Here is a 12,747-nt window from a genome sequence, read left to right as displayed (position 1 = left end):
AACTCATTTGGTAGCCCAGGCTGGCCTTGAACTCACAGAGATCCACCTGCCTCTGCTTCCCGAGTGCTGGGATTAAAGGAGTGCGCCACCACCTCCCAGCAAGTCTCCCTTCTCTTAACCTACTTAAGAATGATGCTCTAGGCTAAACAGCAGTGGCGGCAGTGGCACACGCCTTTAATCCCAGCACTCGGGAGGCAGAGGCAGGTGGATCTCTGTGAGATCAAGGTCAGCCTGGTCTCCAAAGCGAGTTCCAGGAAAGGCACAAAGCTAAACAGAGAAACCCTGTCTGGAATGCTGCTTTAGAGGGGTATGTTAAAACATATTATTTTCCCCCGAGGGTTTTCCTATTTTCAGAACTTTCTTCGACTACATTGAAAACATAAGCCAAATACTATGGGGCTCCTGAAACTTGGGCCTTGTTTCTTCAAACCTGCTGAACCAAATGTAAAGGTAATAAAAAGCAACAAGTTGAGAGCATAATTGTCTTTTCTTTGTTTTGCTAGTTGTGCAAAGTAATCCTGGTTAGAGTTGAAAAATAAAGTGTATTGCTACAATTAAGTAATTTAGGTAAGTAAGTCTAACCTTTCGACTAGCAGTGGGCAACCTTCCATGATTCCCAAGACCTTAGGACCAGCGTCATCAAATCCATTGCCCTGAATGACTCAGCTTCTACCATTGTTTTTGTTTTACACATGTGCATGTATGTATGCACGCTTGTTCTACACATGTGTATGTCCATATACATATATATTACTGTTTTTCTTCACATGTTCATTGCTTCAGTCAAACTAAACTATGATCTTTCTGGCTCATCCTTTTTCATGCTAGTTATGAAGCATGTAAAGGCAAAACACAAAACCAGGGTTTGTGATCAAAAGAGTTGGAAAATGCTGCATGCTCTAGAGTCCCCTGGGAGATTCATAATGCACATCAGCACATTAAAAAGTCCTGAGGAGTTCCTCAGTAAAGAAACCTGTTCAGCTCAGTAAGACTTCCTTGGATTAGTCGAGATCTAGAAGAAAAAGTAGCATCTATGTCAGGGACTTCATTAAAACACACACACACACACACACACACACACACACACACACACACACTCACAGTTATAAATGCATTAAAAAGCTGGAAGTGTTTGATGGGACACCCCAGAGTTGTGTGGCACGAAGGAGATACAAGTCCCAGGTGGAAAAGGAAGATGATTCAGAATGTGAAAACCAAAGCCTACAACGGGAACATACCAGATGTGGACATAGTTTTGTTTTTGGTAGGAAGAGCCTCAGTCCCAGTTGAACATTGAGATAACTGTAGCCCCAGATGACATAGGAACAGAATTATTGACACATAATTAATAATTACATATTACCATGTGTCGTTTGAATATATGAATACGTTTTTGTTTTTGTTTTTGTTTTCCAGAGCTGAGGACTGAACCCAGGGCCTTGCACTTGCTAGGCAAGTGCTCTACCACTGAGCTAAGTCCCCAACCCCTGTTTTTGTTTTTAATGGGTTTTCAAGACAGGGTTTCTCTGTGTAGCTTTGTGCCTTTCCTGGAACTCACTTTGTAGACCAGGCTGGCCTCAAACTCACAGAGATCTGCCTGGTTCTGCCTCCTGAGTGCTGGGATTAAAGGCGTGCGCCTCCACCGCCCGGCTACATTATGTTAGTTATGTTATCTAGCTATGTTCACTGCATTCTTGTGAAAAATTTGGATCCAGAACCACCTGGCCAATCTAAGTCTTAGATTTCCAGACTTTAGAGATTATGCAAAAATAATTAATAATCGTTGTTTGAAACTTTCCCAAGTAACTGTCTAGACAGAAATACCTAGTATACTGTTTTTTCTGTTAGTGGTGTTCTGTTGTAGCAAAATCCTTACATTCAGACATGAATTTGGAATTTGGGCAACAGTTTTGAGGACAATATTAGATAGCAAAAATCTTTTTCTTTTCTCTATTTGTAATTTTTGTTTGAAGCAGGGTCTCAAGTAGCCCACACTGACCTCAAACTCTCTATGTAGCTGAGGCTGACCTCCTCCTGCCTCTACCTCCTGAGTGCTGGTATTAGAGGTGTGCACCACCAGGACCAGCCACTTTCCTACTTTGGGAACAGGAATGTGTACAGCTGTTCTTGTTATTCTTGGCTCAAGGGCTAAATTATCACTTTGTTTCACAGGTAGACAAGAACTGTGCTCAGAGAGTTGTACTTAAGGAGCTGTGTCCAAAAAGCCTCAGCTATGCTTGAATTTAACTTAGACATTGAGATGCTGGATTTCAAACTCATGCTATAATGAGATGATATTTCTGTTGACTTGGCGGGGGCAATGTATGCATTTTACATGCGAAACAGACATGAATCACTTGTGACCAGAAGGTGGGCCTGGTAGCTAGTGTCTAAGATAGCAGCGAGTTCCTGAGACAGTTCGCTCCTAGTTATCTCGGCCTCCTGATATTCATACCCTCGTGTGGCTCCTTCCTACACTCTGCTACAGTTGGTCTGTGTGACCAACAGCTTGGGGCAGAAGTGACGGCATGTGATTTCTGAGATTAGGTTGTGAAAAGACCGTGGCTTCCCTATGAATCTCTCACCCACCCACTCCCCACCCCCAATCTTGGATTACTCCCTGTTGAAGAAGTAGGCTTCCTGATGTGCATAGTCCAGAGAGAATTCCACCTGTCAGAAACAGCTGGACAGGAACTGTTGCTGCCAGCGTCTGTAGAGGCAAGCTCGGAAGGGAATTCTTTCACCCTACTCCAGCTCTAACCAGCATCCTGGTAACCTCATGAGAGAACGTGAGCCAGTAGCACCTGGCTAAGTCAGTCACTCTCTAGTACTAACCCTCAGGAACTATTTGAGATAATAGCATGTTTGTTCTACACTAGGATGTTTCCATGTCATTTCTATACAGCAACAAATAACCAACAGACCAAAGTTCAGGAGTCAAGCCAGATAAGCAGGCCTCACAGAAGGAGTTTTTCTTTTCTTCTTTCAGAGAGTCTTATGTGGATCAGGCTGGCCTTAAACTGGCTGTGTAGTACAAGATGATAGACTCCTCCTGTTCCTCCCGCCTCTCCCTTCCAGGTGGCAGGATCACAGGCATGTACCAGCACACAAAAAGGGGGCTTTTCACCTGCAGTCAATGAGGCCAGTGCTGGAGAAACTGCCAGAAGCACAAGGAGAAGAATAAAAAGATTTGGTCTTCTCAGGGCCCTTCATCCATCACCCTTGATTCCATATCAAACCACACGGAAATTAGTGAAGGAGCCTGCTATGGGCTGTTTGCAAGGACCATTCTGGAAAAAAGCAAAGGAGGATGCAAATGTAAGAATAAATAATAAAGGAGCAGGTTATCAGCACAACCAAGAACCGCCTTTTCAATAAAATTCCCAATAGCATTCTGTAGAACTTTGTCTTCAAACTGCAGCTGGAGAAACATTACCTAAATTCTTCATCCTAAAAACCAGAGCAAGTCTTATTAGCTAAGAAGCCCTTTAGACACAAAGTTCTCTTCTAACTATTTCTTCCTCGGCACCTAGGGTAGCGCTTTCTTCTTCAAGCGCCATCATGCTTGATCAGCTATTTCAACCATTTGGAAACACAATTAGAGAGCTGTGTGTTGTAGGAGACATAAGAGGCATTTTAAGAGCAGGCCTGCTTCTGACTCACAGTGGGGCATTGCCTCGACACCACTTAGTATAGAACCTAGTAAACACCAGTGTATGTTAAGTGATGAATGAACGTCAGAACCAGCGGTTGAAAGAGCATAATAGGTCTCTGCATTTATATTACTATTAGCTATCATGTAGACTGTGGTGAGACCAAGAGATTGTAGAATAAACTCTTCTTGGCTGTCATACCTTTTGAACGCCTTTGGACTTTCCTTGAGGGAAGAGAATAATGGAATTGCAAACTAGTTTGTATCTGGGCAGGAATAATTATCCTGTGAGGCCAAAGTCTGCCCAGATTTTTTTTCCCCCATGAGGAGTAGGTTCAAAGAATTGCACTTCTCTTCTCTTTTAGCTTTGGCCACTCAGGAAAAAAAAGTCACCTCAAGTAAGAAAAGCACGTTCACCAGTTTGCCAAAGTGATTTCCTTTGGCCAGAAGCTTTTCCCAGGTTCCTCGCTGATGCCTTGACAGTGGAAATAAATGGGAAACAGAAAGGGTGTTTGTAGACAAGCTCCTCTTACTTGGGTCAGGCCTCTCCACTTCCTGCTTGAGTTGCCACCATGCCCCCAACAAGTCCCCTGGTATCTTGTTTCTAAAAACAAATCTTAGCTTGTCACGTTCATGTTTAGTCTTCTCTTCTGGAAAAAAAAATCCAAACTCTTTCTAATTAGGACCTGGGATTTCTCCTCCAACTAAACTGTTCGGCCCCTTTTTTCTTCTTCTTCCCCCTCCTCCTTTGGGGTTTCCCCTCCCCCCCCACCAGTCTTTTCCTAGCTCAACCCAACTCATCCTTCAAGATTTAGTCTCAACTGTCCCTCCAAGAAGTTTCCCTGGAGTCCTCGTGATATATTAGGTCTCGCAGCTTGCTTTACAGACGGCTTTGGTTGCAGGGAAGCTATTACTAGATCTCAACATTTCATTATAGAAAAGTGGAATAAAATAGTACCTCAAAAGATGGGAGCGAAGATACAAGGAAACCTGTCTGGAATGTATTACCTGTCACATATTAGGTGCTAGTGGCAATGGTCCTTTAACCCAATCTCTTCATCCCTCCGTGAGAACAGGAGAGCCAGAAGGCTTAGGTGACTGGCTGAAATAAAGACCTGGAAAGAGACTGCGACTTTGCTAATAAATGTTTGCAAACCTAATTTCAAGTAATGGAATTAGGTGGAATTGATTTCAAAGTTCATGTCAAAATGAAACTTTATTTTTGTTTTTTTCCAGGACAGGGTTTCTCTGTGTAACAGTCTTGGCTGTACTGGAACTCGCTCTGTAGACCAGGCTGGCCCCAAAGCCACAGAGACCCACCTGCCTCTGCTTTCTGAGTGCTGGGATTAAAGGTGTTAGCCACCATCACCTGGTAAAATGAAACATTTGATAGAAAATTTGAGGCTGAGAGTAGATGTTACATTATCAAGAAAAGTAGCAATTTAGGCTATTTCATGCAGGGAAAAACAATGTTTCCTTATTTTCTCACCTTGCTGATTTTCTTTGCTTTGTTCTGTACCTTTGTATATTCAGTGAAGCGAGAATGTGTGCACATTCACTAACTAAAATGCTGTGTGACTTCTTACTCTTCTTTTCTATTGAACTAAATACAACATTAAACCATTAACATGACCTTAAGAAAAATCAATACTGTCTCTAGGCTGAAAACCACTCACTCTATGGCTTAATTGGTTCCTTCACTTTCAGCTTTTGATTCAAAACTTGTATTAATCAACACAGTAGCCATTACTCACATTTACCTATTGGACCCTTGAAATGTGACTAGTTCTGAATTGAAATGTGCCTTAAGAAAAACAAACAAACATGTATTTTGGAAGGTTTGGCAAATAAATAAGTAAGTAAAAATTAATAAAAATGAAAAGGAATGCCTATATGAATAGATTTTAAATGAACTACATATGAAATGATATAGTTTCTGATATATTGGCCAAAGTTTTTAATATGTTTAACAAACAATAACTGGAACTATAGGATTTACTTGGCTTTGTTTCATTTCTATTGGCTAGCTTCGCTCTAGACTTGGCATTTTTTTCAGAATCAGGGGTAGAGAGTTCATTCTAACGTCAGGCTTTGCTCTTTCCTGTACTTCTCTGTATCAAGTAAGGAGCCCATAACCAGGGCCTCCCCCATTCCATACAGAATGGAGCTTCTGAAAGGCCAACGGAGTTAATGAATGGTTTTAAGTGTAGAGATCACTGACTGGATCAGTATTTCAAAGAGAAGACGGCCAGTGGTTAGTGACCCGAGGCTACCTCTCAGTTACCTTGAAATTTCTCCCTGTTCTGCTGTCAGTCACTGTTTTACTTGGAGCCTCTCATACAGTGGTTGCAACAGCGCTCACATCTGGTGCCATTTTACATACCCATTTTATGAATGAGTAAACCCAAGTTGTGAGGCCAGAAGAAACAGTTTTGGTTTCATTTGTTCCAACTGTCCAGTATCAGATCTAGCAAGACTGTGTCTTTTCCATCGTATTCTTGCATGTCCACATACACACACACACACACACACACACACACACACTCACACACACACACAATGTGCTGTGTAAACTGATTAATATAAAATGTGATCTCAACCATTTAGAAAAAAATTATAGGGAAGGCTATGTATCAGAATGTAAAAAGGCGATTAATTGTGGTGATGTTATGGACCTTTTTGGGTATTATACAGTTTTTTTATCATTATATTTTCCTTTTTTTTTTTTTTTTGGTTTTTCAAGACAGGGTTTCTCTGTGCAGTTTTGCTGCCCAGCTATCATTATACGTTTCTACATTTTTATTTTTGTTTAAGATGGGATCTTGCTATGTAGCCCAAGCATGTCTCAAGCTTGCTTATGATTCTCCTGCCTCAATCTCCTGAGTGTATACATCATTACATCTGTTTTATTTTTTTTTAAGCAATTGATGAACCTACATTGACACACCACTATTTCCTAAAATTTCTATTTTTGTTTCTCTTTAACTCACACAAAATGTCATCTTAACACAATGTAGGTGGTTCCCAAGATGCTCTCTGGAAATGGTGCTGGCATCATTTCTTCCTCCTTTCTTCCTCATGTTCTTCTTTCCCCCCCAGGTTTCCACTCTGGTCTCTGTTGGGATCTTGTCCTCTACTGGGTCTCTTTCTGCTTTCACCTCTGCCTTCCCCTCTCCCAGGCCTCTCTCTTCCTAGGATCCTCAAAGTTCTTTCCTTCTTGGGACTTGCTCCTTTCTTTTGGAGAAGATTGACATTCAAATGAAAGTTCAATCAAAAGCTACTTCCTACGTGGTGGATTTCAGGCAGATTCTACCTGCCCCTGGACGCTTAAGGTGTATTAGGTGTGTGTGTGTGTGTGTGTGTGTGTGTGTGTGTGTGTGTGTGTGAGAGAGAGAGAGAGAGAGAGAGAGAGAGAGAGAGAGCGAAGGGAGAGGAGGTGGAGAGGCAGAATCGGGGAAAAATGAAGGAGGATGGATATACTTGAGAAAAGGAATGGGAGAGAACATTTCAAGCTGGGGAAAGCAACAGAGCAGAGATCTGAGGAGTCTCTCCCAGAGGAGAGACCAGCGGAGGAGCTTTCACCTCACTGGGTCTTGGGATCGGTGACTCCTGGTGCTGGCACTCAGTTATAAAGGATGCCGACCTTAGTTGATTTGAGCTCCTGGATTGAATTAGTCCTGGTTGTATAATTGACTTTGATATGTGGCCTTTGGATCTGAATTGGGTTTAATAAGATTTAACTGCTTCAAAGAGCTTTATAAGAATTCATTTTATCCTTCAAATCTGATTTCAAATGCTGCCTACTTGATGACGCCCTCTCAACTTGGATACTCCTCCTCCAGTGCTCCTAGAGTGTCACAGTTGATGCATATCTTATCCAGGTCATTGCTTTTATCTTATTGTGTAGGAAATGTTTCTTTTATTGCCCCTCCAGAAATCCTGAGGAACAGGCAGATACTAAAAAAATTCTTTTCCTTTTCCTTTTATTTGAGGAGAAGTCTTGCAACTACCTCAGGCTGGTCTTGAACTCTTAGTTTTCCTGTCTCCGTCTCCCAAATATAGGGATTGCAGATGTGTGCCACCACTCAGTCATGATTTTAAAATTATATTAATGGTTAGCATTAATGTGATTAAGGATGCACTGGGACAAGCACTTATGACCAACATTATTTCATCAAGCATTTTAGGAGAAAACTACTTTTATTATCCCCTGATTTATGATAAACTAATTCGATTTAAGGTCAAATTTGATCTAAGGTCAACTGGCAAGTGGCAGAACATTCTCTGCAAGTTTTTTGCTCCAGGATCTCAGCTCTTAATAAGCATAGATGGACAAAGAGATGGATGAAAAATACTTTTCAGTCTGTGACTCAAGAAGTAATCTTGAAGAGTCCACTATTTTACAGAGATATATGACTCAAAATTATGGTAGTTTTCAACTGTTGTCTCTTTGTTTTTGTTTTTTTTTTTTTTTCCGAGACAGGGTTTCTCTGTGTAGTTTTAGTGTCTGTCCTGGATTTCAATCTGGCCCCGAACTCCCAGAGATCCGCCTGGCTCTGCCTCCCAAGTGCTGGGATTAAAGGCGTGTGCCACCACCACCCTGCTTGTCATTAACTTTTAAATAGACTTTTTCCCTTCCCTCCCTCTGTCCCTCCCTCCTTCCTTTCTACAATCCTTTTAAAGCTCTCAAGAAAAAAAAATTGAACTCTTACACTAAAGAGTAAGCCAGTCCAGGATGATTGGGAAGGTAATTAACATCACATATGGTTCTTCTTATCATTTATTTGTAAGTTTTCAAATACCAAGTGCCTACTGTGTGCTAGGAACTTTTTAAGGCAACGGACAGCTACAAACAAAGTCCCAGTTCTCATGATTCTCACGCTTAGACTTCATTTGCTCCTCAAAATAACCATATACAGTAATGATAGCCATATAATAATGTGTGCCTTTACAGCGCTTATCTGTGCCCGGCACTTGGTTGGGAGCTCAGGTTGCATTGATGCTTCATATAGCAAATACGAGGTTTGATTCTCTCAATTTGCTGATGAGGAAACTGAGTCACAAAGAGGTAAAAGCCTGGCTCTAGCTTCGAATCCTATACAGCAGGACGTTATTCCCAGTTTATTAACCACAAGGCTATATTGTTTACCTCATTCTTATAACTCTTAAAAAGTGCAGCTGAGGGTTGGGGATTTAGCTCAGTGGTAGAGCGCTTGCCTGGAAAGCACAAGGCCCTGGGTTCGATCCTGAGCTCAAAAAAAAAAAAAAAAAAAAAGAAAAGAAAAAAAGAAAAAAAAAAGTGCGGCTGAGGCTGATCTCCCTCCAGCTTGACTCTCGAGTCTAAGAGCTTTGCGCTGTCCCCCTGCGGCCTTATGGAATAAATGAGAATGCATTGGAATTATTATTATTATTTTTGTTGTTGTGGTTGCCAACTTTCTCTTCCGAAGAATTCGAACTGATTTCCAAGTAATTCTCGTCGATTTTGAAGGGAACTCTTCCTGTCCTACACATTCTCCAGCCAGGAGAAAGCAAGGGCCAAGGCCCGGGTCATCTTAACCGGGGCATCCAGCAGATGGCGCCATCTTAGTAGCCACCAGCTGGCTGCCCGGTCCCCGGGGCTCCGAAAGCTTCCCTGCCCTCCCTCACTGCCTTCTCTCTCCCCCCTCCCCACGGAGCCCGGGCCCACGTGACCTCACGGCGGCCAATGGGCGAGCAGAGAGGGCGAGCTGGTCCCTGTGGCCGCCATTAAAGCGAAGGGAAAACCCGTGAATTCGGATTAAAGGGGGAAAAACACCGCCCGCTGGGCCCACAAAATGGGGGAGACTACGGCGTCCAGGCGCTGAGGCGGCAGGAGAGCAGACGTTAGGCAGGCTTGGCCCAGGGACCACACGAGGACGCAGCCGGAGAATGGACTGAGCCCTCCGCCGCCGCCGCCACCACCTCCGCCGCCGCCGCCGAGGAGACTCTGGGCTTAAGGACATCGCCGCTGCCGGGCCGGGGGGCCCGGGCTGCTCCGCCGCCGGTCCTCGCCCTTCCCGCCCCTCCGCGGGCGCCCCCCGGGCCGGGGAGAAGCCTCCCGGGGCTTCAGGGCTCGGCCCGCTCGGACTCGGGCTCTGACTATTTATCGTGTAACTGATTTTTTTTTTTGTTGTTGTTGTTTTTGGTTTTTTTTTCTTTCCCCTTTTAATCTTTTTTCCTTTTTCTGGTGGAAGGGACACACATCCCTTCCCCTCCTCTCCGGAGAGGGACGCGCGTCCGCGGGCTCCGCAGTCCCGGCGGCCGGCCGAGCGCAGCGCGGCGCGGCCCTCCCGCCTGCGGCCTCGGCCCCGGGCGGCTGGGTGCCTTCGGGCGGCGGGGGCCGCGGCGGCGCCGGGGGGCGGCGGGGAGGGCGGGCGGCCCGGCGGCCTCCTCCCCACCGCCCCCCGCCCTCCCCGGTGTCTGTGTTTCTCTCTCTGGTCGGAGGCGGCGGTAATGGCGGATGGTGGGTTGTGGCGCCGGCGGCGGCTGCTGTGAGGGACGATGAGTTCCTCCTTCGTGTCGAACGGGGCCAGCCTGGAAGATTGTCACTGTAACCTCTTCTGCCTGGTGAGTGCGGGGGCCGCGGGCGGTGGGGGAGGGGGCCGCGCCGGGCGCCCTTGGGCCGTGGGGGAGGGGGCCCGGGTCCCCTCCAGATGCCGGTGTTCCCCCCCCCCCCCCCAGGCTAGGCCCCGCCGGAGTCGGCCTCCTGCGAGGCGCTGCGGCCGCCCCGGGAGACAGCGTCCGCTCACCTACCGGCCAGGACTCTGTTGGAAGAGTCTTGTCTTTCCCCGTCCCTGGTCTTGTTTTGGACGCTTTTTTTCCCTATCGCAGTCTCGTCCTTAACTTGGGTTTCTTATCTGGCCGGACAGTAGTATTTTTCTCAAGTGCTTCTTGCTTAACCTCCCCCCACCCCCCCAGTCGAACAGTTATCCTTTCCCACTTTCCCATGATCGCCCCTACTTCACGCCCTTTATGCTTTTCTTTGTTAATTGGGTTTTCTTAAACAGGACACCCCCCCCCAAAAAAAAAAAAAAAAAAAACAAACCAAAACCAAAAAAAAAAAAAAAAAAAAAAACTTAATGGATTAAAGCCCTGTTCGTTTTGTAAGTTAAACTAACACGGGTAGTTTCCTTATGGGTGACTAAAGATCTTTGTGTAAAAACAGTGTTCATATGTTTTCTTTTTAAACTTTGAAAACATTTTGCCATTTTGACAATTTCTAGCCATCTTGCTTTTATTAGAACATTATGTTTTTGTGAGAGTGGAGGGGCTAATGGAGGAGGTACTGTGGTTTCGCACTAAGCGTTCTATATTTGTCTGTTTTGCTTACGTTTTAAAAATGTTTTGAGCTGGCTGCTCCTTTTATTGAACTGAAAAGTCTGGGGACGCTGGATGTAGGAATGTTCTACTGTGTAGGTTGGCCCCAGTCGGGCAATATCCAATAGTTTTAAAGACTTTTCTCTAAAGTACCAACTGTTGCAAATATCTAGTCCTTAATTAGGCGATAGCTGAACTTCATCAATGACTTTAAGTTAGAGTGGGTTTTTCATTTTTACCCTGTGCGATGAGAAATATTAAGTCTATCCTAGGCAAGTGAATTAGTAGGTGGGGCATAACTAGTTGGCAAGAGTAAACTGCCAGTCATGTATCAGCAGTTTCATTTTGGCACATTATGCTTTCTGTCATTAAGTTAGAAGAATTGCTGAATTCCTTTGTTGAATTTCTTTCACGATGGTAAATGGGGATCTTTAAGGAACTTGTGCCTTGCAGAATATGCTGGTTTTCTTGACAGTGTCCATTAATCAGCATGTCTTCACATGTAGTAAGATGTACAGCAGGTTTAACGTTTCTGTCTTCCTCAACTGCATCTATTTTTGGCACTTTGGTTCTTTGAAGATAGATTAGCGCAAATCTGACAGCTCTTTGGAAGTAGTTCTTTTCTTAAAGATGTGTGCTTGTGAAGAATTAACAGGCTTTTTTTTTTCTTTAGAAAATTGTTTAGATGTCTTCTTGTTAGAGCCGTGACTTCTTACAAACTTGGAGTGAGGGTCTTTAATTTTCAGTTTACCAAGGAACAAATGTGACTGACCAGTTAGAGAAGAACGTAGGACAGAGAGCAGAGATAGATTTAATGTGCAGTACTCAAGTGCACGTTTAACGTCAACGTCATTGTTTCACTTATTAAGTCCTGGGTTTATTGTATTTATTATAGATGTACTGTTCAGTGATATCTTTGTTATTATTATTTTAAAACTATTTATGTTCTTTTCCTTAAGCTCTTGCTGGTTGAAGTATTTAGAACTATTTGCATGGTGTTTTTTGTTTGTTTATTTTGGTCACAGTCTTTCAGTGTCTTAAGCATGCATTTAAAATAGTGTTTTTTTAAAAGATTTATTTATTTATTATGTACACAGAAGAGGGCACCAGATCTCATTACAGATGGTTGTGAGCCACCATGTGGTTGCTGGGAATTGAACTCAGGACCTCTGGAAGAGCAGTCAGTGCACTTAACCTCTGAGCCATCTCTCCAGCCCCAAAATAGTGATGTTTTAATGAACTTTATAGTGAATTTTTTTTTACTTGAGTGAATGTACAATAATACAGAAATCATGTTTTCTTTCCTTCAGGCCGACTTGACAGGAATTAAGTGGAAAAGATACGTATGGCAAGGCCCAACTTCTGCCCCCATTCTGTTTCCGGTGACAGAAGAAGACCCCATTTTGAGCAGTTTTAGTCGATGCCTTAAGGCAGATGTACTTGGTGTTTGGCGGCGAGATCAAAGACCTGGAAGAAGAGAATTGTGGATATTTTGGTGGGGTAAAGATCCCAATTTTGCTGACCTTATTCACCATGACTTATCAGGTGAAAACAATTTATTATTTTTAAATGTGACTTAGCAACATTTTATACTTTTCCCAAAAATATCGTTGGAATTATTAATTATGGTGTTTGTTAGTGTGTATATGCACACAGCCTTGTTAGTGTGACACCCTAAGAACAGTGTCAGTGTTCTATTTCACCGTGTTTGTTTTATTTTACATAAATCATCCATGTCTATTTGGGAGACTTAGGCTTTG

The 12,747-nt window shown here is 43.6% G+C and overlaps 1 protein-coding gene across 2 annotated transcripts in view; it reads left to right on the top strand.

The window, feature by feature from the left end:
- The first annotated feature begins 10,038 nt into the window (after positions 1–10,038).
- Med13 (mediator complex subunit 13) overlaps positions 10,039–12,747 on the top strand; it is a 95,407-nt gene continuing 92,698 nt past the window's right edge. The window contains exons 1-2 of one of the 2 annotated variants that reach the window (XR_004945628.1): positions 10,039–10,237; positions 12,298–12,532. Coding sequence is in view for 1 of the 2 variants with exons in the window: in XM_036195654.1 (XP_036051547.1) it covers positions 10,172–10,237; positions 12,298–12,532 (301 nt within the window). In the remaining variant the exon portion in view is untranslated. The remainder of the gene's footprint in view (positions 10,238–12,297; positions 12,533–12,747) is intronic. The other variant, XM_036195654.1, reaches the window with a different exon arrangement.

This window comes from Onychomys torridus, chromosome 8 (genome assembly GCF_903995425.1).
Source record: "Onychomys torridus chromosome 8, mOncTor1.1, whole genome shotgun sequence".
NCBI classification, from domain to species: Eukaryota; Metazoa; Chordata; class Mammalia; order Rodentia; family Cricetidae; genus Onychomys; species Onychomys torridus.
The sequence above is the reverse complement of the archived record's forward strand: the minus strand, read 5'-3'. Positions and strand labels throughout refer to the sequence as shown.